This window comes from Chlorocebus sabaeus, chromosome 24 (genome assembly GCF_047675955.1).
Source record: "Chlorocebus sabaeus isolate Y175 chromosome 24, mChlSab1.0.hap1, whole genome shotgun sequence".
In the NCBI taxonomy this organism is placed as follows: Eukaryota; Metazoa; Chordata; class Mammalia; order Primates; family Cercopithecidae; genus Chlorocebus; species Chlorocebus sabaeus.
The window spans coordinates 8,320,932-8,345,590 of record NC_132927.1 but is presented as its reverse complement, the minus strand read 5'-3'; the positions used below and the strand labels follow the sequence as shown (position 1 = coordinate 8,345,590).

Here is a 24,659-nt window from a genome sequence, read left to right as displayed (position 1 = left end):
GCAACCCAATATCTATCAGGTTTATCATCCTTATTAACTCTTCAGTAAGACCTATTATTCCCTTTCTCTTCAGTTGCTCTCTTCCGCACTATCCCTTTTTGTCTACTGTAAACTTATTACCAATATTTCAAGGGTCATTTCCCAACTGGAACCTAGCACAACTTATTAAGATAGTACTATTATAAAAATAAGGACATATGCTTCTACCATGATGCCATGATTGCTATGGAAATTGCCCTTCCACAGTAAAAAACTAAAGACTTGAAAAATTATATGAAACATCAGTTTTCAGACACTTAACATTGATCACTGAACATGAACACTAATCACAGTTCAGAACCACGATCCATGAGGGAAAAAGCAGCAAATGAGGCAAGCTGTCTGAATGCCCCAACGTAATGTCTGGAGAGTTTTGAGATGGTAGGTAGTGATGGGAGGTGGAATCACAATGGTCTACCAAAGCGGAGGAGATATGGGAGTTCGGAAAGACTGAGAAGGCTAGAATTTGTGGGGTAGAATACCAAAAAGATGAAGAAATACAGAGAGAAAGAGTATCGGATATGCAGAAGAGTCTCTGGGTTCTCTGGTTGAATACTGCACATGTATGAGATAAAACTTCCTGAGGCCAAGAGCTGAGAATAGTTCAAGTTTTATTCTCAGAAAACCTTTTTCATATATGGGGCATAGGGTCAAATCTTGTTTTATTGTAGGTATAAACAAGTATCGGAATGAAGGCTGCTTTAGATCTGCCATACAAACTTACAATCCATCTCAGAAAGGACCAAACTGATTCACAAGATACTTAACATATGAAAAAACAAATCAAACATTTTTTCTTTTTTTCCACCAGCCAAGCAGAAGCACCGAGCAAATCTAACATTCTTTAAAGAAACACTAGTAACATCATCCAATTAAAAATTCAGAAGACTAAATAATATAAAATTCAGAATTCTGACATCAAAACTATCAAAAACAAGAATCAGAAAAATATAACCCACAAAACAACAAAAACAACAGAAAGAGACCCAGAAATGATATACGACATAATTTGTAAACCAAAAATCTTAAAATAGCTATTATAAATCGTATATGCCCAAAGACATATACACACGGGAAAACATCAATATAATAGGTATAGAAATGAATACATAAAAAGAAAGACTTAAATGGCATTTCTACATTTGGCCATACAGAAAAAAAAGTTTTAAACAATTCCTAGAGGTCTAATACACGAATAAGGAGTGGGAAATGGAAGAAGAGAAAAAAATACTTTAGGAAATAATGGCCCCAAATTTTCCAAATTCGAAAATTATAAACTAAGAGAGCTAAGATGCTCCAGAAACCTCAAGCAGATGTAGTTTTCTTAAAACACACATACTAAGATTAAAATTATGTGATAATTTTATTATTTTTAATAAAATTGCTGAAAACTAGAGAGAATAATCTTGAAGTAGTTGGGAGTTGAGGGAGAAAAGAGAATACATGACAGTCAGAAGAACACAGATAAGAATGACAGCAGAAATCTCATTAGGTATAAGATATCATAATAAGTAGTCTTTAAAGAGATGAATGAAAAGGAAAAAAAGACAACATCAGCCTAAAACTCTATACCCAGAAGAACAAAGTTTGAAACAGTCACATTTCTTGATTTTAAAACTTACTACAAAACAATAATGAAAACAGACAGATAATAGCATGTATGGATAGATATATAGATCAATATAATATAAGTGAGTCCAGAAATAAACCTTCACATTTATGGTCAACTGATTTTGAACAACTGTGCCAAGGTAATTCAGTAAAATAGTCTTTTTAATAAATAATGCTTATAAAATGGATATCCACATGCAAAAGATCAAGCTGAAACCTTTCCTTAAACCACACACAAAAATTAAGTCAAAATGGATCACAGACCTAAATGTATGTGCTAAAACCATTAAAACTCTTGGAAGATAGATAAATCTTTGTGACCCTGGATTAGGCAAAAACCTTCTCAGACACGACATCATGCACACAGTAACAAAATTTTAGAAACAGACAAAACATACTTCATCAAAATTGAAAACTTTATGCTTCAGAGCATATCATCAAGAAATTGTACAAAACTACCCACAGAATGGGGAATATTTTAGCAAATCGTATTTGTAAACAATTTGTATCCAAAATATACAAAGAGCCCTTAAACTCAACAGTAAGACAAACAATCCAACTAAAAAGTGGGCAAAGGATCTGAATAGAGATTTCTTCAGAGATGTATACAAAAAGCCAATAAAGCACTTAAAAAGATGTTCTGCATCATTAGTCATCAGGGAAATGCAAATCAAAATTATATGAGATACATTTCACATTACCACTTACTTGACTAATCAAAAAGAAAAATAAACATTGGCAAAATGTGGAGAAATTGGAACTCACACTGCTGATGGGAATTTCAAGTGGTGTCACCTCTTTGAAACAGTGTGGTAGTTCCTTAAAAGGTTAAACATAGACCCAACAATTCCACTCTAAGTATATACCCAAGAGGTGAAAACATATGTCTACACACAAACTCTGACAGTAATGTTCACAGCAGCACTCTTCACAAGAGTTAAAAAGTAGAAACAAACCAAGGGGCATCAATGGATAATTATTCAGCAATAAAAAGAAATTAAGTACTGATAGATGATACAATATGAATAACTTGAAAACTATGTTAAATGAAATAAGTCAATCACAAAAGACCACATTATATATGATTCAATTTATATGAAATATCCAGGAATAGGCAAGTCTGTAAAGGCAGAAATTGATGGGGGGTGAGAGTGGGGAATAGAAAGTGATTGCTTAATCAGTATACTCTTTCTTCTTGGGATGATGAAAATGTTCTAAAATTGATTGTGCTGATGCTGGTACAACTCTGTGAATAAGCTACACTTTAAATGGGTGTATTGTATAACGTGAATTATATTTCAATTAAGCTATTACATAAAAGAATTCTAATCTAAGAAAGTATCTTTCAAAAACAAGGACAACAATCTGTTTAAAGCAAAAATTATAAACATGTATTGTGATTTGAAAACATTATAGATTTAAAATATATCACAACAGAACAAGCATGAAGGAAGTATATCGTTCTAAGGTTCTTATAAAACACATTAAAGTGGTGTATCATTTGAAGGTAAACTATAAAGATGTATACCACATAAGAAATGAAGATCTATAAAAGCATAAGTAAAGAAAAAAATACATCACAAACACTACTCAAAGTAAAAAACATTGGCTATATTAATACTAGGCGAAGTAGACTTCAGAACAAAAAATATGGCAAAACATAAAAAGAAATTTTTTATAACGATAATACGTCAGTTCCTAAGACAATCCTGGCCAGGCACGGTGGCTCACACCTGTAATCCCAGCACTTTGGGGGGACTTAGGTGGGAAGATTGCTTGAGCTCAGGAGTTTCAGACCAGGCTGGGGAAAATGGCAAAACCCTGTCTCTACTAAAACCAAAAAAGTTGACTGGGTGTGGTGGCAGTCCCAGCTATTTGGGAGACTGAGGTGGGAGGACTGCCTGAGTCAGGGAGGCGGAGGTCGCAGCTAGCTGAGATTACACCTGTGCACTTCAGCCTGGGTGTTGAGAGAGAGAACCCTGTCTCCAAAAAAAAAAAAAAAAAAGACATAATTCCAAATGCGTATGAAATTAACAGATCTTCAAAATACATGATGTAAAATCTAATAGAACTGAAAGAAGAAACACACAATCTACAATCATGATTGCAGATTTCAACAGTATTCCTTCATTTTACAAAAGTAAACAAGAAAAATAGGATATACTAGACTTGCCCAACAGGCTCAAAGAATTTGATCTGACATTTATAGAACTCTTCACACTATAATAAACATTCAGTTCAAGGTCTCATTAAACTATTCAAAAGAGACCATATTCTGGGCCATAAAACAAATCTCAATAAACTTAACCTGGAATCAAACTCTTTGTTTTTCAAATGCAAAATAATTAAACTAGAAATGAACAAAAAAGATGTGGAAAACCACCAAATATTTAGAAATCTAATAACCGATGAGTTAAATTGTTTTTTTGAAAAAGGGAAATTACAAAGTATTTTGAATTAAACAAAAACGGAACACAACATACCTATATGGAATATAGCTAAAACAATGCTTAGAGGAAAATCTGGACCATTAAATATTTACAGTGGAAAAGAAAACTGGTCTAACATAGTAATCTAGATTTCTATTTTAAGAAACTTCAGAGAAACCAAAGAAGAAAGAAACAAGAAGTAGAATTCAATAAATTAAAAAATGGGGAAAAAAAGGACAATCAATAAAAGCAAAAGCTGGTTCTTTGAAGTGATCAATAAAATTGATAAACCTCAACCATACCAAAAAAGACACAATTTAGTAACATCAGGGTAGAAAGACATCACTATAGATGCTACAAGGCACTAAAAGAAAAAGGAATTTTATTAAAAACCTTGTCAATTTAGATGAATGCATTCCTCAAAACACACAAACAACCAATGCTTACTCAAGAAGAAATAAAGAATCTGAATAGCCCTATATCTACTAAAGAAATTTAAATTAAAAACCTCCTCACGAACAAATTCCAGGTCAAAATCACTTCACTGGTGAATTCTACTAAAATTAAAGAAAGAAATATTACCAATTCTACACAAACTCTTCCAGAAAATAAACTTAATCTATGATGCCAGCTTTTTAGTCTGATATCAACCAGACAAAGACATTGCAAGAAAAGAAAACTACAGACTAAAATCCTTCTTTTTAGGAAATGAATTCAGCAATACATAAAAAGGTTAAAACATGACCAAGTGGTATTTATCCCAGGGATGTAAGGTTAGTTTAACATGTGAAAATCAATGTAATTCACCATCCACAGCAAAAAACAATCATTAAGATAACCTCAACAGATGCAGAAAACCACGTGACAAAATCAACACCTATTTTGTATAAAAACTCAGCAAACTGGGAATGTTACAGTACTTTCTCAACCAGATAAAGTTCATCTACAAAAATCCAACAGCTAACATTATACTTAATAATAAAAGACCAGATGTTTTTGGGGGTGATGAAAGTAACTTAAATCTTGATTGTGGTGGCAGTTATATGACTATAGATTATAAAAATTCATACTGTACAATTCAAGTTAGTGAATTTTATTGTATGTAAATTATATCAATAAAGCTGATTTTTTAAACTGTCAATATTTTCTCCAGGGTTGTTCAAGAAAGATTAGTCTTTTAAACAAGAGGACTGATTATAACAACACAATTACAGATCATTTATATCATTACATCTAAGGATCTATAAACAGCAAAATATCACAATTTTTAAGAAATGGGTATCTGCAATATATTTACAAGTTGAACTTTAAATATAAGATGGTTATGCTACAGTCCATTTTGAGAGCTGTAAATTTATGAAATTTAGATGAAATGAACGAATTCCTCAAAAGACACAAACAACCTCATAGGCAATTAGGAGTTTCTGCTAAAACCACTTAGTAGTCTTAAAATTAGTAATAAAATCAAGCAATATATTACAATGACAACAAAAGAACTAGTTTAATCTTTTATTCTATTCTATGGTCTATGTAATCTTTCTACCAAAGTACTTAAATATATAAATTACCTGAGAGTTGACCTAAACTAATTCAAGTTGTGTTAAGAATTGGACTAGACCTGCATTTTATCCTATATTTGGAATTCATTTCTTTTCCTCAAACTGAATCACTCAACTACTATGAAATATTCAAGAAACGGAAATTTTAAATAATAAATGTACAAAACGCTAATCTATAATTTTATTATTGCTTTTCGATCACTAAAGGAAAGTATTTTCTAATTGTTCAGTTGTATCCCTACGCTTAATTATAATACTAGAGAAAATCAGAATTCTTTAAATCCAAAGCAGGAAGTTAGTATTTTAAGAACCTTTGCATTTCTGCTATATTAAAGATGGACAGAAAAATAGTCGAGAAATTTATCTAATAACACTTCTCAAGTATTTCTTGAAGGGAAAAATAAATGATAAAGAGCATATCCAAATGTAGCCTCTATAAATTAACACTTATTAACTGAAGGCAGAAGACACATGCCATTTCAACTACAAAACTAGCGGATAATGTAATCTCTTTTTTCTTTTTTTTTTGAGATGGAGTCTCACTCTGTCACCAGGCTGGAGTGCAGTGGCGCAATCTCGGCTCACTGTAACCTTCACCTCCCGGGTTCAAGAAATTCTCCTGCCTCAGCCTCCCAAGTAGCTGGGACTACAAGCACGCACCACCATGCCCAACTAATTTTTGTAATTTTAGTAGAGATGTGGTTTCACCCTGTTGGCCAGGATGGTCTCGATCTCCTGAGCTTGTGATCTGCCCACCTTGGCCTCCCAAAGTGCTGGGATTACAGGCGTGAGCCACTGCGCATTCTATCCTCTCATTAAGACTGAAAGTCAACATTCCTTATAGTAATATCTATTACCAAATAGATAACTCAATATAATATACAACTTAGTTGATAAACCAAAGGGCAAGGTGTACATGTGAATAAATATGAGCATGATTTTTTAGCGACGACAAGAGTATCCTACTTTGTTTTTCAAACAATGCTTATCTATCAAGGGATCATTAGTAACAAATAAAGCCGAAACTGACTTAGCTCATGTTTTCAAGCCATTAAAATGTGTAGTACATTCAGTCACTAAGGTTACATGGTTAACTCGTGTTTGTTTTAAATGCACTCAAAAACAATCTTCTGTCCCTATTTTCCACCTTTAACTTGCCTATTTTTTCAGTTTTGAGATTACATGAGGCAAACTAAACATAAGAGCAGGTTTGCTTTTAAAATAATGAGGATATCTACGCATTCCTTAAAAATACAACACAAATCATATAAATGTCAAGCTAGAACTGTTGAATATATAATAGTAGCATCACAAATAGAACAAGCTGCCTTTTACACATTTACAACTATTGCTCTAAGTTTTAAAAGAAAAATCCATACGTAAAATCGGTAATGCAAGTAAACAGTATTGGACTTAAAAATATGGGACACTTCCAAATTATTCAAACCATAACTATATCTCTTCATTAAATAGCGTAACTTAATAAAGTTATTCTAAATCCCAGAATAAGGTAAGCTTAAGAGTTTAGTATTCAACTTAGCCATTTATTACTTCAAGAGAAGTCCAATAAAAGCATTATTGGTCAACAAAAACTTCTTTCAAATATCAGATGGTTACCTGATCAGATGGAGTTAATATAAAACAATTCTAATAATGAAAACTATATACCGCTTTCAAAATTTATTTTTAACAAATCACAAACGTTTGACAAACTATTGGTGTATCAAAAGTGAAATTTAAAATCAAATCTCTTGCAATGATTCTTCTATCCTACCTGTATCTTCAATAAATTCCACACATTTCTCAACAAATAGTGGTATGGGCTTCTCAGCTGTAACCAGATCCTGGAGGGGCATCCCAAAGTAATTACTTTCCCAATTTCTACGTGTTGGTGGATTGAAGTTCTTAGTTTTCTTTTTCTGCTATAAGAAAACATATTTAAGTTAACACTATTAAAATTAATTTCAGAATAATAGTAATAAGCAATATAAATACACAGTTCGGATCAAAAGAAAAATTATAAAGCCACATCCAACCTAAATGTCCACCAATATGACTCACTAAATAAATTTTGCCAGAAGTAGCACCTTGATTGGAGACATAAGTGAACAGAAAAAAAATGGCTTATTGGAAGAAAATGTTCTCTTTGGAAAATGACAGAAGACTTGATAGGTCGGGAGAGATTAGAAAATAGCACTTTTCAATGCCAACACAAGGGACACACTAGGGGTAAGCAATACCTGATTCAGTTTAGGTGTGATACAGTAATTTCATTTGGTCTCTGGAGGCAGGTTCAAGTGAGTTTTTTGTGTCTGTCTATATTTGTAAGAACATTGATTGTATAATGATGCTATATAACTCCATGAACCGTCCATCATTTGTCCCTTATTCTTCCATTTTTTTCCTACCTACTGATGCTTTTCATTTTTTAGAGAGGAAGTCTTGCTCTGTCGCCCAGGCTGGAGTGCAGTGGCGCGATCTCGGCTCACTGCAAGCTCCGCCTCCCGGGTTGATGCCATTCTCCTCCTCAGCCTCCCGAGTAGCTGGGACTACAGGCGCCCGCCACCACGCCTGGCTAATTTTTTTGTATTTTTAGTAGAGAAGGGGTTTCACCATGTTAGTCAGGATGGTCTTGATCTCCTGACCTCGTGATCCACCCACCTTGGCCTCCCAAAGTGCTGGGATTACAGGCGTCAGCTACTGTGCCCAGCAGTTTTTTATTTTTTTCTTTTTAGACTGAATCTTGCTCTATCACCCAGGTTGGAGAAGAGTGGCGCAATCTCGGCTCACGGCAACCTCTGCCTCCCGGGTTCAAGCAATTCTCCTGCCTCAGCCTTCCAAGTACCTGGGATTACACGCATGAACCACTATGCCTTTTTAGTAGAGATGGGGTTTCACCATGTTGGCCAGGCTGGTCTCATGATTCGCCTGCCTCAGCCTCCCCAAATGCTGGGACTACATTCATGAGCCACAGCGCCCAGTCGATGGCTTTTTTTTTTTTTCTTTTTTTCGAGGGAGTCTGGCTGCCACCCAGGCTGGAGTGCAGTGGCGCGATCTCAGCTCACTGTGGAACGCTTCCCAGGTTTACACCATTCTCCTGCCTCAGCCTACTGAGTAGCGGGGACTACAGGTGCCCACCACCATGTCCGGCTAATTTTTTTGTATTTTTTTTAGTAGAGATGCGGTTTCACCATGTTAGTCAGGAGGGTCTCGATCTCCTGACCTTGGGATCCACCCGCCTTGGCGTCCCAAAGTGCTGGTATTACAGGCGTGCGCCACCACTCCCAGCCAGATGCTTTCTTAAGTGTTAGGATAACATTCAGAAGTAATGTACAAAACGTTTTAATGATAGTTAAAAAAAACAAAATTAAATATGAATTTTCACAGTTTAACTTCAAAGTAGCATTAGAGGGAAAATAAATCTTAACCAAAGAATGAACACCTCAAAAACTTAAGGAAGTATTTTTGGGAATCAAACTACTGAGGAGAGTCTGATTCACTCTCTAGGGTATAGCAAGGATTCCTACAGATGACTCTATTGTGCACATCCCATTGAGAGTTTCTGAAGCATAGGAAGATGGACAAGTTTTCAGAAATTCAGAGGATATTACGCTACTTTTATTGACAGCCCTTGTTTTTGAGGTTAGTTTTATCTACAAATTTTTATTTTCTCTGGCATAAATCACAAATCTATTAATATTTGTCATATTTGTCATACTGGTTTTCAAATTGGACAAATATGTATCATTTTTAATCAGAAAAATGTGTATGTGTGGGCAGACGAAGGGAGCACAGGCAGGGCTTTCAATGCCTGAAAACAATGGTCTTCATCTTAGTTTCTCATTATTTCTGGAAGTCTTTCTTTTGAATGCATACTTCAACGTATTCTTCTGAGTCTCTGAATATCTTACGTATCTTAAGTACTTAATTAAATCCTTTCAATTTCAGGTCACTCCATCCAGCAAACTCTCAGAGCTCATGAAATCTGACTTCTAAATCACCCACCATCATTCTCTGGTGATGCAGATTATATGCAACCCTGTTAAGTGCAGATTAGACCAAACACAACTAGGTGTCTGGAATGTTATCAAGGGGGAACTGGAGTGTTTGTTTCTGGCTCAAGACCTAACTCAGCAAGCCAAATGCAAGTCAAGTGGTGTGGATCCTTATTCCTTAAATTATCACTCCACTTCCACTACCACCAAAACAGAACAATGTGCAAAGTGGAAATGAAGAGACTATAACCTCAAAGTTGAGGCAGGGGTACGGTGGCTGAGTTCTTTTCTTTCTCAGAAACACAAAGGTGCTTTGTAGCCTGCCAACTATTAGCTATATTATCATTTGATTAGAAAAATGAAAACTGAAGCAAAGATGTTTTCTGTTTGGAGATAAACGCAGTGTTGAAAGAGATTACATATAGATTTTTTTTATTTTTTTATTTTTTAGGGAGTCTTGCTCTGTCACCCAGGCTGGAGTGCAGTGGCGTGATCTCAGCTCACTGCAAGCTCTGCCTCCCAGGTTCACACCATTCTCCTGCCTCAGCCTCCTGAGTGGCTGGGACTACAAGCGCCCGCCACCATGCCTGGCTAATTTTTTGTATTTTTAGTAGAGACAGGGTTTCACCATGTTAGCCAGGATGGTCTCGATCTCCTGACCTCGTGATCCGCCCACCTCGGCCTCCCAAAGTGCAGGGATTATAGGTGTGAGCCACCGCACCCGATCGAAAATGCAATTTTTGATTCATTACTACATTCATTCGTATCTGAACTTCTACTTAAATGCAAATGCCCAGCCTTTTCTCTAGCCACTTAAGCAAATTTCTTATCTGCAAAAGCACATCACAGTAAAACAAACATTCCATTCAGCAATTACATCTCATTAAGTGTCCAACATATTAAAAACTCTCATTTGTATACGTAAACAGGACTAGGAAGAAGAAAACAGCCCTTTCCAGAACTGCTCTTCCTATTTTAGTAATATCAGCAACACAAGGGGTCACCTAAGCAACATCTTCAAATAAATACTACAGTAACATTTTTTAAAAACCAAACACCTCAAATTACTTTACCAGTAACCAAAAATTGAACAAAACTTAAGCAGCGAAATGCAGTTGACTAGACTCTCAAAGAACCAATTCCAGAAACAAGAAAACCGGATCTCTATTTTCTTACATATGATTCTTGAAATTAAAAAAATCAAAGAGGCCAGGCGTGGTAGCTCACGCCTGTAATCCCAGAACTTCAGGAGGCCGAAATGGGTGGATCACAAGGTCAGGAGATCGAGACCATCCTGGCCAACATGGTGAAACCTCATCTCTATTAAAAATACAAAAATTAGCTGGGCATGGTGGCCTGAGCCTGTAGTCCCAGCTACTTGGGAGGCTGAGGCTGGAGAATCGCTTGAACCCGGGAGGCGGAGGTTACAGTGAGCTGAGATTGTGCCACTGCACTCCAGCCTAGTGATAGAGCGAGACTCCATCAAAAAAATAAATAAAATAAAATAAAGCAGCAGCGTGACAACAGGAGATGAAATGTAAAGAAACTGAAACAAAAAACTCATCACAGAAACAAAAACCTACTTAGAAGTAGCAAATAAAAGATTCAATATATTTGAAAAGATCAAAATAAAATGGAAAACACCATCAGAGTTCCTTTTCCTGCTATATCATTCCTATTATACACACCACAAAATGCTGGGTTTTGCTCTCATTTAAAAAAGTCTCAATCTTCTACTCCCTTTTGCAGACAAACTATATACAAGTAATCTATACAAGATGTCCCAATTTCTCTCCTTCCATTCATTCCTAAAAGCACTCAAATTAGTTATCACCCTCAAAATTCCACTAAATCAATCTGCTCTTATTAAGGTCACCAAAGACTGTTTTCCGTAACTAGCTCTCAGTTATCATCTTGACTTTTCAGCAGTCACTCTCTTCACTGGACTTCTAAAGAGACCCACCCCTGTTATCTCACTCACTCTTCCCTTTTTAGTCTTCTTGTCCCTCCTCATCAACACTGTAATGTTGTGAATATTCTAATCAGTCTCTGTCTTTTGCTGCTGTTATTTGAGACAGCATCTTGCTCTGTATTCAGGCTGTAGTGCAGTGGCACGATTATAGCTCACTGTAGCCTCGAACACTTTGGCCTTAAGTAATTCTTTGGCCTTGGTCCCCCAAAGTGCTGGGATTACAGGTTGAGCCACAGCGCTAGGCCCTGATTGTCTTCTTTTCTCTATCTATACTCACCCTCTTGGTAACATCATCTATATGCTGATAAGCTAAATTATTATTTCCAACGCAGCTCTTTCTCCTGAAGCCTAAACTAATGTAAAACATCCTAACATCAGTTTAAAGTCTAAGAAAAACCTCTCATGCTTTCCTTAAAATGTAATCAATCTGCAGCCTTCTCCATCTCAGTTTTTGGGAATTCTATCCTTTCAGTTGCTTGGAATAAAAATCTTGGAGTCATCCTTGATCTCCTTTTTCTCTCATACCCTACTTCCAACTGTTAAGCAAATGGATAGATACAGAATCTACTTACTTTTTACCATCTTCATTGTTAACTCCCTGGCCCATAAGGCTATCATCATTTCACATATATGGATTACTGCAACACCTGCTTAATATCCCCTGCTTCTACCATCATTCCGTAGAGGCCATCCTCTACAGAGAGCTAGAATATTGGCTCCTTGAATAGACATATACAATCTGCATGCCTTGGATTCTGCTCCTTTACATTTTGACCTAATTTCCCTCATCACTTACTCCTCCCTCAAGTCACAAGTTTTCCTTGCTATTTTAACATGCCAGGAATGCTCCTGCCTTAGCACTTTTGTAGTGGCCGTTCCCTTTACCTTCTCAATGAAGCCTACACTGACCACCCTATTAAAAATTGTAATCCAATCCCAGCTACTTGGGAGGCTGCGATGGAAGCACAGCTTGAGCTTAGGAGTTTAAATTCCAGCCTGGGCAACACGGCAAGATCCCATCTCTTAAAAAAAAAAAAAAAAGAAAAAGAAAAAAAAGCAATCCTACTGCTGTATTTCCCAGCCCCTCCCCAGTACTCTGCTCCTCTTATCCTGCCTTTTCTCCCCACAACACTATGTTAACTACTCATGTATCATCTTTTTATATTATATTTTTTATTTTTTGGGGGGGCTCCCCCTGCTACAATTTAAGCTCTACACAAGGGCAGGAATTTTTATCTGCTTTGTTCATAAACATACCTCAAACATCTGGAATACTATGAAATAAATTAGTACAAATGGTCCAGAAAGAGATACTTGGGGTCTCTTCTAAAATAATGAGCTTAATTTGTAGATTAAACGACCTTACTATGTACTAGGAAAAATAAACAACAAATAAGAGTGAATCAACAAGTTAGGGGCATATCATGTTGAACTGGGTAAGCTACAAAGAATCTTAAACGCATCCAGGCAGAAGAAACAAATGACCAACAGTGGGGGGGAAAAAAAAGGCAGGACAGCCTCAGAGTTGTCTGGAAAACTGGAAGCCAGAAGATTCATCTACAGGAATGTTCATGGGAAACAAGTGTCGAGAATTCTTAACCAATATGTTATTCAGGTATGTATAACTCGTAACTTACACATTTTTTTAAAAAGTCTGCAAATATATAATAATTATATTTAAATTATAAGTCTCAAACTCCTGAAAAATCTTAACCACATGATAAAAAATCAGTTAAAAAAACTTACACTGGAGAATTTATGCTATGAAAAATGTAAGAGTAAACACTGAATATTGTAAAACTAATTCTAATTAACAGTGTTATGGCTATTAATTTATAATTTTTCAGGTAAAGCTATAAAATGTAAAAATAATTTGTTAACAGGCCAGAACTAAAAGCCTCAACCTACCCTATATACAGGGGGAGGAGGGATGAGATATAAGATATAATTACACTAGTGCACAACAGGTACAATAATATACTATTTGGAAGGTGGAATAAAGATGATAAATTGAAATAGGAGTTCAATATATTTAAAGATAAAAATATGAAGTACATAAATTAATAGCTCCTTCTTTTTTTTCTTTGCTAATGAAGAATAAAAACTAGAAAACAAGAAAATTGCAAGCCAAAACTTATAACACAAATATAAATGTAACAGGATCAACTATAACAAAAAGATTATTGGGCTTAGTGAAAAAGTAAACTCAACCAACCACGTGCCATTTAAACAAAGGACTCCAAAGAGTTAAGTAATATATATGTATATTTTAAAAGAGCAGTATTAACACTGGAGTTGTTAAGGCAAAAAGCCTTTAACCATACAAACAGACTCACTTGACAATGATCTAGAATTCAATCTATCAGGCAGCAACAACAAATTATAGCACAAATAAGTAAACATCTATGGAAACAAAGAGTCAGAAATTTTAAAGGATCTCCTTTACTTTGTCAGCTCACGTATGCCCAAATTAAGAATAAGCACTGAATGTTGATTTTAATAGATTCACACATACACTAGATAAATTTTAAGTCTTATAAACAGTATAATACCATTTCTATAACATCATTTATGTTCATGTAAGTATAGCAAAAATTGTAAATTTTAACCCTTCTCTTTTCAAAAAGGAAAAAGATCTGAAATCATATTTTACTCCAATGACTTCCAATTTGAGTTTCCTCTGGTCCCTATATACTGTCTCATACTTGAGATTCTCCACATATCCCAGCATATTCTGCAATTTAAAAAACCCAAGTAATACATGCACTACCTACCTTCCTCTCCCTTCCTAATGGCCTGAAATCACATTTAATTGAGAAACAGAAAAAATAGGAACTCTCTCATATTAATGCCAGGACCAATCTAACTATAACCCTACTCGAAATATTTCATCTTTTCCCTCTATAATAACTGCAGTACCCAAATCCTGATCACAGGATTACACATCACCTAAATCCTGATTCTCCTTCCTCTCTTTCTTCAGAATCACTCCTATTCCCCATCACTTTTCTCCTATAGCATCAATTTGTCCCTCTCCTGGGTCATCCTTATGAACATACAAATACTCTCCAATTTCTCTCATCTTTAAAAACAAACACAAAAACCCTCCTTTGATCCCACATTGCCTTCTAGTTACTGCCCCAATTCTTGCTCCCTTTCACAGCAAAACTTCTTGAATATGTCAGACATCCATTGTCTCTACTTTTCCCATCCCAGTAACTCTTCAACCCACTTCCATCTGGCTTTCCCTACCATTCCCTTAAACCACTTGTCAAGACCAGATACTATCAAATGAATAAGAAAATTTTTTCTTTATCCTTGATTTCTTGGCAACATTCTTTCTTGAACTTCCTCCTTGAACACCTGCTCTGTTGGCTCCCATATCATACTCTTCACTAGCTTTTCTCTTTTCCCACTAAGGATTTCCTTTCAGTCTCATCTACCAATAACTCTTCTACCCAAACTCAGTTCTGAGTTCTCCCTTCTTCTCTAACTGTAACTCTCCCCTTATGTGAATTTATCTAATTCCAAAACTTTAAATACTTTATACATCTTGATAACTCTTCCTGAGTACCACACTCATACACCTAATTTTTAGACTTTGCCACTTCCACTTACATGTCAACATAGATATTTTAAACATAAAAAGCACAGATGTCTTTATTCTCTCTAGTCTGAATCCTTTCACCCTTAGTCTTTGCTATCTTAGTAAATCCACCCAACTGCTCAAACCATAAACCTAGGAGTCAACCTTGGTTTTCTCTTTTCCTTCACTCTCCACAGCAAACATATCACAAGCCCTATTGGTACAACTTCCAAAATACTATTTAAAATCTGGTCACATTTCCTTTTGGTTCCTGTAACTGGCACAATATATATAGCACATGGTAGATACTCAATAAACATTGACAGATGCAAACAACTAAAAACAGGCACCAGAGGAAAGCCTTCACCACGTAAGATTTCTGTTAATATATAAAGTACTATTGGTTTACATACGATTTACGGTAACAGTTTCATTTACCTAATTCTTCATTCCTGTAGGGGTTACTAGACAGGTATGTCTAAGCTTAAGCATCCTAACCTAATCAGGATTCACATGAAATAATGATTACTCACATCATCAAGTTACAGGAAGAATAGCCAACTCTATGTGAATTCACTTGGAAAAAAGGTGATGTACTTTCAACAGTCTCTAAGAACTGAAGAAATCACTATACGATGTGCAGAGCATGTTAGTTTACTGTAAAGGATATTCAAAATCAGTGGAATTTAATGCCCTTGAGAAACATATAATCTGTTATAATGAAAAAACACCTCGCTACTAGTCATTAATAGCACATACAAAATAATATGTGATTAAATGCCAAAATAACTAAATGTAAGACTTAAATCTAGATTCAAAGGGTAGAACTTATATAGGAATGGATAATGTCAGGGACATTTTCGGAAGTTAGAAAGTGTATAGTGTGTAAGTAATTTCCTCATTTAAACATTTGGGTGCCTATTGTATGTCGGGATGAAGACTATGAAATCACCAGAAACTACCATTTACTGCTTACTATCTATTAGGCACTTGTTAATACTATGTGTATACTCTTAATCTTCACAATGGCTCTGAGCCAGCTACTATTTTCCATCTATTTTGACATACCTGGAGCTTAAGAGTATGCGTGGAAACGGATAAGGTTAAAAACGTCAGCAAGGGCCATACTGCAAATGGCTTTTGACGCCTAACTCAGGTATTTGGAACTTTATACAGAGGTTACAAACATAGTTTGTAAGGAGAGGGATCAGGCACTTCTATTTTAGCACTGCCCCCCAGAAAGCAACATAAATACCAGTTTGAAAAAATTGGTGAATGGAGCACAGATACTTAATTAAAAAGTTACTGTACCACAAATATTGGTGAGGATGCAGCAGCTCACGCCTGTAATCCCAGCACTTTGGGAGGCTGGGGCAGGTGGATCACGAGGTCAGGAGTTCAAGACCAGCCTGACCAAGATGGTGAAACCCCGTCTCTACTAAAAATACATAAATTAGCTGGGCATGGTGGTGGGCCCCTATAATCCCAGATACGCAGGAGGCTGAGGCAGATAACTGCTTGAACTTGGGAGGTGGAGGTTGCAGTGAGCTGAGATCGCGCAACTGTACTCCAGCCTGGGCAAAAGAGCGAGACTCCATCTCAAAAAATAAATTAGTAGTATACCCACTCTGGAAAACAGTTTGGCAGTTTCTTATCCTGTATTTGAACGTTCATGACAACTTTATTCAAGATGGACAAAAACTGGAATGACCTGATGTCCTTCAACAGGTTAAAACACTGATGTATCCATATTATGGAATATTATTCAGCAATAAAAAGAACAAACTGTTGATACATGCAACAACTTGGCTGAATCTCAAGGGCATTATGCTAAATGAAAGTCAATCCCAGAAAGTTATATGCCCTGTGATTCCATTTATACAACATTCTTGAAATGACAAAATTATAGAAATGAAAAACAGATTAGTGGCTGTCAGTGGTTAGTGATGGGTGAGGAGAAGGAAAAGCATGTAGTTATAAAAAGACAAAACAAGTAATTTGCTAGTGATGGAACTGTTTTACATCTTGACTATGGGAGGGACACACAAACCCATACACATGAAAACCTGCAAAGAACGAAATATACATATGTACAAATTAGCACAAGTAAAACTGGGGAAATCTGAATAAGATCTGTAGATCATATTAATGTCAATACGCTGGTTGTGATATTGTACTAGTTTTGCAGGATGCTACCATTGTGGGAAAATGGGCAAAGAGCACATGGGGCCTCTGCCGTTTTTGTTTATTTTTAAACAACAGCATGTGAATCAACAATTAGCTCAAAATAAAATCTTTATTTCTTTAAGAAAAAGGTCTTTGTGATAATGCAGGTAAGAAGTAATGACAATCTCAACTAGTATTATGAAAATGGAATGGAAGCAACATATTTTATAGCAGAATAATGAATGATAAACAGTCGAGTATGATAAGTGACAACAGCATGTAGCTCTGGCCCACAGTTAACATAATGCTGAAAATATATTCTTACTCAATCATGGTAAGGCTGGGGAAGAAAACGCTATGACCTATATGGAAAACCCTACCTTTCTTATTGAACAGATACAAACATGCCTTGTATTACTGACTTCTAGAACTTCAGAGACATTTTCTTCAAGACATAGTCTCCTACACGAGGGTTTCTCAATTTCAAGATTATTGGCACTTTGGGCTGTATAATCCTTTGTTGTGGAAGATGGCCTGTGAATTCTGCAATGTTTAGCAGTAACCCTGGCTTCTACCCACTAGATGCCAGTAGCAACCTCCTACTTCCAGCTGTGACACCCGAAAACGTCTCTAGACACTGCCATATGCTTCCTGGGGGGCCAAAGTGACCCTGGTTGATAGCCACTGTGCTAGACTAGTAAAAACAAAGACCAATAACTCAAGTTTGGGAAATAGCTACAGATGTATTTCTGAAAAGCCTGAGAATTTTAACTTTAAAAAAGGTCCACATGACTCAAGACTGAGAAACAATACTGCAGGTTATACAAAGCTGAATGATAACCACAACTGCCCTCAAAAAGGTTGTAACATAGTGAGAAAAACAAAATTAAGCTACAATATAAAGTGATCAGGCAGTGAGAAGCAGCATTACATTATAGTTTAACACACTGGTATAAGAAAGAAGCCTTCAGAGGACCCAGCACTGTAAAGGTTTATTTAATCCCCTTTTTAAGCCTATAAAAGCTGTAAGTGCTGGCTGAAAGTCCAAACACACTTCAGAAAACTTACATTGTGAAGACTCTCTCACACCCTTTATGCTAACACTAGGTGAAAAGAGGAAATAAAAAACAACAGAGTGTAAATAAATGTGATCTAGGTTCTTGCACATACTTATCAGGCAAACTAACTTTAACCTTGCCTCAGGAACCTTTATTCTCTAAGATAACACCTTCCTAAAAAGCATTTCAACATATATATGTGGCAGATATTTTATTAATGCCATTAACAACATAACAAAAACTAAACCTGGAGTCACAGAAAATTCTAGCAAAGCAACTAACTATTCAAGTGAACGGGTGGATTTCTACCCAGCTTCCCCAAATTTCAGTGTCTTCCTCCTCCCTCTCATCTTATAAAAGGAGTTTCTTAAACTGGGGTCCACAGGCTTTTAGGAAGTATTTGAAAGCATTAAAACTCCAGTAACATTTTGTGCATGTGCATTTTGTTAGGGAAAATACCCAAACCTTTACTCAGATCTTCCAAGGCTAAGAGTAATTTCCAAAAAGTTCAAAACAATCATGTTATACAATGTATGCAAGTTGTACCCTTTATTTTGACTAAGATACAATCATAAGATCTCCTTTGTTGTATCCTTATATTTTATTGTAAGGATTCTAAACATCAAAAATTACTACTATTTTAAAAAAGCAACTCTCCTATGCTCTGGGGTTTCTCTTCTTTAAAAGTCACAGATTAAGCCCTATTGACTCAAGTACTCCATCCACACATTAGCTGAGACGACAGGAAAATATTACAGAGCAAGAAATCGTAACACTGCATCTACTGTAAAATACCTCTTCTAGGAGTGACACAATTTGTAGTACATAAAATTTTGGTGTACATAAATTAGCAAACCTATAAATTTACCTATTAGTCTTGCAACAGTAACAACTGTCCATTAATATAAGAACACAATTATCTACATTATAGAAGTGCCTCCATGAAACATACTTAACATTTACTATTAATCCGCTGCAGAAATGAGTAACTTCAATAATCTGTACTATGCTTTTACTAAATATTCAGTACGCTGCTATAAACACTAAGAAAAAGTTTGTATAGAAAGCCAAATTTAATTAGCGAAAATGTATGCCACCAACATAATTTTTCAAATTAAATCTCAACAAAACGTATAAATCAGAAATATACTTTAAAAATTAACCATCCAATTACATTTCAATCTGAATTTGAAAAGCAATAAATCAAGGTCAAATGAACAACACAGAATTCAAAGAAATGGCAAATAGTAAAATCCTGCCAGAAATACTTGCACTATATATCCACACTTGTTACCATAAATTGGTGTAGCCAGCACCAAAAATGCTGCTGAAGAAACAAATTTTAACTTTATGAGAAATTATAGAAGCACCATAGATCTAGTTAATCAGGTAGACCAATTTAGCTGGTTAGCCAGGAAGAAAGCAATAGAAACGGTACTGAAGAAAGCCTAAGTAAATTCTTTCCACACGAGATGAGATAAGAGAAAGAACCAGAAGTCCGGCTAAACTTGTTGAAAATATAAAACATATTTAATTTTCAGCAAAATCAATTTTATTAGACTGAACTTTTTGAGAGCAGAGCCAATGAATGACCAAGTCATCCCCATATTAGTTTCTAACAGTGTTCAGGCATAGTAGGCATTTACCAAAATGCTTGTTGAATAAAATGAATTTGCTTGAGTCAAAATAAATTGTAATTAAACACATGAACAGTTCTTTTACAAAAACAAAGGCCATACATTTATGCTGACTTCAACTGATCACAGTACAACACAGAGTACTGTGCTAGGCCACAGAGATCAACTATAAACATGATACAAATCTTGCCTGCAGTAGACATTGTAGTTTTCCTACCTTAGAAATTACCTCAATTTCACAGAAAGCTAATTTCACCCAGAGCTCTCAGGATAAAGAGTAAAACCTAAACTCATTTTTCTTTTTTTTTTCGAGACAGGGTCTTGCTCTTTTGCACAGGCTGGAATGCAGTGGTGCAGTCACAGTTCACTGCAATCTCAAACTCCTGGGTTCAAGTGATCCTTCGGGGCTCATCACTATGCCCAGCTGAATTTTTACATTTTTGTACAGATGGTGTCCCACTATGTTGCCCAGGTGGGTCGGACCTAAATTTAGTTGGATAATTCTACTCCCCTCGACAGACTGTATTGGTTAGGAATAGATGCAGGACCTAACTCAAGGCAGACTAGAAAAGATGCTGGTTGAAGGTTCTACAAAGAACCTTTTTCATTCTCCTAAACACACTTCCTGTACAAAGGTGACTCTCACTTCCTTCCCTAAAGGGATGTTTTCAAGGTAACAATGGATATAATGAATATTCTGTATCAACTCTGAAGAAATTAAGCAAGAAAATAAGTACAAAAAAGAAAATCTGAAATTTTCAAGCAGTTCAAGACTTTGTTGAATAAAGAATCTTTGCTCATTCAACGAAGTGTAAGCCTATCCCTTCAGATCTGTAAGTACTGCCTTCCTATAGTAAGCTTTTTTTTTTTTTTTGGAGACAGAGTCTCGCTCTGTCACCCAGGCTGGAGTGCAGTGGCACGATCTTGGCTCATTGCAACCTCCACCTTCTCGGTTTAGGTGACTCTCCTGCCTCAGCCTCCCGAGTAGCTGGGATTACAGGTACACACCACCACACCTGGCTAATTTTTATATTTTCAGTAGAGACAGGTTTTCACCATGATGGCCAGGCTGGTCTTGTGTTCTGACCTCAAGTGATCCGCCTGCCTTGCCCTCCCAAAGTGCTAGGATTACAGGTGTGAGCCACCGCACCCTGTCTGCTCTTTCTATATAGTAAGCTTTTATATCCAGTTTTTTTTTTAGCCTTCACAAAATTCTTTCAAGAACGTGATTTCTCTCAGATGTGAACACCAGCAGTCAACCTAATGACTGTCAAGAGGTTAAATGATACACACTAAAAAAACATAACTTTCTCATAATTTATGCATTCTGATATAGACAAATGACAACAGAAACATTTCCATATATTTCATTACTTTTATATCTGGAATGAACAATTTACAGATAGAGTGAGGTTCTAGAAATCAGAAGTCAAACAATGCTAAACCTAAGATTTACTACATTAATATAATAGCATGATATGAAGTTATGATTTGCTAATATCAAATTAATACCTTGTGACTCAATATATACATATTAGTATCTATCTAAAACATACTTATTTTGGTTTTATTCTTCTGCCAGTCTCCAAACCCCATTACAGTGGCTAAAGCAGCAAAATCTTTTAAGATACTAATTGATGGTGGATTTAGATAAGAAGAGAGCAGTAAAATACAAAGAAAAAAACAATGACTAGGAGGAATACAAGTTGGTAATTACTAATACAAAAAGGAGGAAAATATTCAGGGCCTGGAATAAGACATGAAAACAATTTTAAAAGAAGCTAAAAATAAAAAAATCATCTGAATACCAGCTTATACTAATATACCATAAAATTCACCAAGTATTTTACTATTTATCTGAATCAAGCTAAAAATAAAATAGACAAAATAGATACTGAAGAAAAATCAAACCAACTTAAACACAGGTGTTTAACACATTCCTTGAATGTGTTAAAAACTGGCAATTTTATTATTAATACAACTCAGATTTTCTCAGGAAATTTCAAGCAGTTCTCTTAAAGGGCTGCTTTTTGAACACTAGTAGGTTACTAAATTAATTCCAATTTTAAGTAAAAAAGTACTTCTTTTTTCACTGTAATAGACTACAAATCTATTTTGGTTTATTAGAACACAGCTATGTTCATCCGTTGACATATGGTCTATTGCTGCTTTCACAATACAACAGATATGACCAGGTGCAACAGACTATAGGACCCTCAAAGCCTAAAACATTTACTATCAGGCCCTTTACAGAAAGTTTATCAATGTCTGCCCTAGATCAACGACTAAACACATTGACCTCCTTTAAGAACATACTATGTTCCTCTCCCACCGTATGTACATCCTATTTATTCAGCATTAAATACTCTCCATTACATATCACCAATCCCCAGTTAACTATGTAGCTATCAGATCTGACTAAAAATGACTTTTCAAGAAGGCCTTTCTTCACCATTTAGACTAGCACATCCTAATTCAACTAGCCACATTTCAAGTGGCCAATAGCCCCATGTGGCTAACATGTTTGAAAGACAGCAGTAAACCTGAGGTCTGTTTGTTTCCAGACTCTATTCTATTGGTCAATATGCCTACCTCTGTGCCAGTAACACACTGTCTTGAAGTTTTATATTATATGATAGAATGAGCATACACACTACCCACCATTCCACCCTGCCTTTCTTCTTCAGAAGCGTCCACGCTATCAAATCAGCATGTGAAATTTCTTAAAAACTTTTGAAACTTCCAATGAAACAACACTGAATCTAGAGCTCAGTCTGAAGAACAGTGACTTCTCTATGATATGCCATATTCATTGACAGGAAGACAATAGCTCTGTCATTTATTTAGGTCTTTTTAATGTCTTTCAGTAACATTTTATACTTTTCCAACACAGAGGTTACACATTCATTATTCCTGGGGACTTGATAATCTGCCATGTTTTTGTAAATGGTGTCTTCTGTAATGACTTTCTCTAGTTTTCTGCTGCTAATATATAGAAATGCAACCTATTTTTGATTACTGATCTTATATCAAGCTATTTTGTTAACTAATAATTTATCAGTAGATAAATACTACTTTAGTAATACTAATCTTTTTTGGCTTTTACTACTACTTCACAATTTACTTAATACTACAAGATTATTTGAAGCATTTTTGTTTAGGTCAATTACATTTTTCCAGGACTTTATTCATTTTGTTTAAACTTTCAAACTTGTGGCAGGGAATTGTTGATAGTATTCTCTATTATCTTTTAATCTGATCTAACTGTAATTATGTTCTCCTTTTTATTCAGTGTTTGTTTATGCCTTTTTTCTCACATCACTATTACCAGAGGTTTGTCTATTCTATTTTTCAGTCTTTTCAAATAAAATCAGCTTTTAGCCTTTATTTTTCACATGGTCTCTGTAACTGTACTACTTTACAAATGAATGCCTACATCTGCCTCCTGACTAAAAGTATACAAAATTATACTAATACTGTAATTAGAAGGACTATGTGGCAGTATGGAAAAATATGATTGTACTACTGCTATTAAAGAGAATGTTTCTGTTCTTAGGAAATACACAATGAAATATTTAATAGCAAAAAGAGTCCATTATCTCCAACTTAATCTCAAAGGGCTTAAAAAAATAAAACAAACCAATAGACACAAAAACACACACACACATGCACGTGCACACACACAGCTCCATCAAGTGGGGCAAAATGTAGATAACTGGCAAATATGGGTAAAGGATATATGGATTCCCCTTTACTATTCCTCCAACTTTCACTGAAATTACATCAAAACAAAAGGTTACCAAAGCAATTAGGCTTGTGAACAAAAATGGAAAAAAAATCCACAAAAATAAAAGCAATTTAAAAATGGAAAGGCTGTGTTTTATTTTTGTTAATAAACATTAAGTAGTTTTAATAATATAAACCAATTAACAGAAAAACATTAAAGTTTTTTGTTAGTGATAAAATGGAACTAGTGATAATAGAGTAAGTGTGAAGAGATGCCAGAGAGTAGCATGTTATGAGTTGAGTATGTGCTGTAAGTCTAGATCAGTGTATTTTTAAAAGTTTACGCGGTGGCTCATGCCTGTAATCCCAGGACTTTGTGAGGCTGAGGTGGGCCTTGGATCATCTGAGGTGGAGAGTTCAAGACCAGTCTGACCAACATGGAGAAACCCCTGTCTCTACTAAAAATACAAAATTAGCCAGCCATGCTGGCACATGCCTGTAATCCCAGCTACTCAGGAAGGGTGAGGCAGGAGAATCGCTTGAACTCGGGAGGTGGCGGTTGCGGTGAGCCAAGATCGTGCCACTGCACTCCAGCCTGGTAAACAAGAGTGGAACTCCATCTCAAAAACAAAAATTTAAAAAAGGGTTACATGCCTCCTCCAGAAAATTTGCTAATGACAAAAAAACATAATACTTTAACTTAAACTTAGAAAATAAAGCAGAGTCTATCAACTATAACGGGGAGTTACAATATTTAGGAAAATTACCTAGAATAAGCTTACTCAAAATATCCACATCTTTAATTGGGTCTAACAGCAGTCAGCTATAGAAAATAAGTATTGACAATTTACAAGATTATGGACTTAACCTATGAAGAAATT

At 35.6% G+C, this 24,659-nt stretch overlaps 1 protein-coding gene across 5 annotated transcripts in view; it reads right to left on the bottom strand.

Annotated features, from left to right (window-relative positions):
* Positions 1–24,659, bottom strand: part of ARHGAP5 (Rho GTPase activating protein 5) — a 73,703-nt gene that overhangs the window by 28,451 nt on the left and 20,593 nt on the right. For 3 of the 5 annotated variants that reach the window (XM_073010906.1, XM_073010905.1, XM_073010904.1), the window contains one exon: positions 7,413–7,560. In XM_073010906.1, coding sequence (XP_072867007.1) covers positions 7,413–7,560 — 148 coding nt within the window. Of the gene's footprint in view, positions 1–7,412; positions 7,561–23,948; positions 24,399–24,659 lie in introns of those variants that run through there. The other 2 variants (XM_073010907.1, XM_073010908.1) reach the window with 2 other exon arrangements.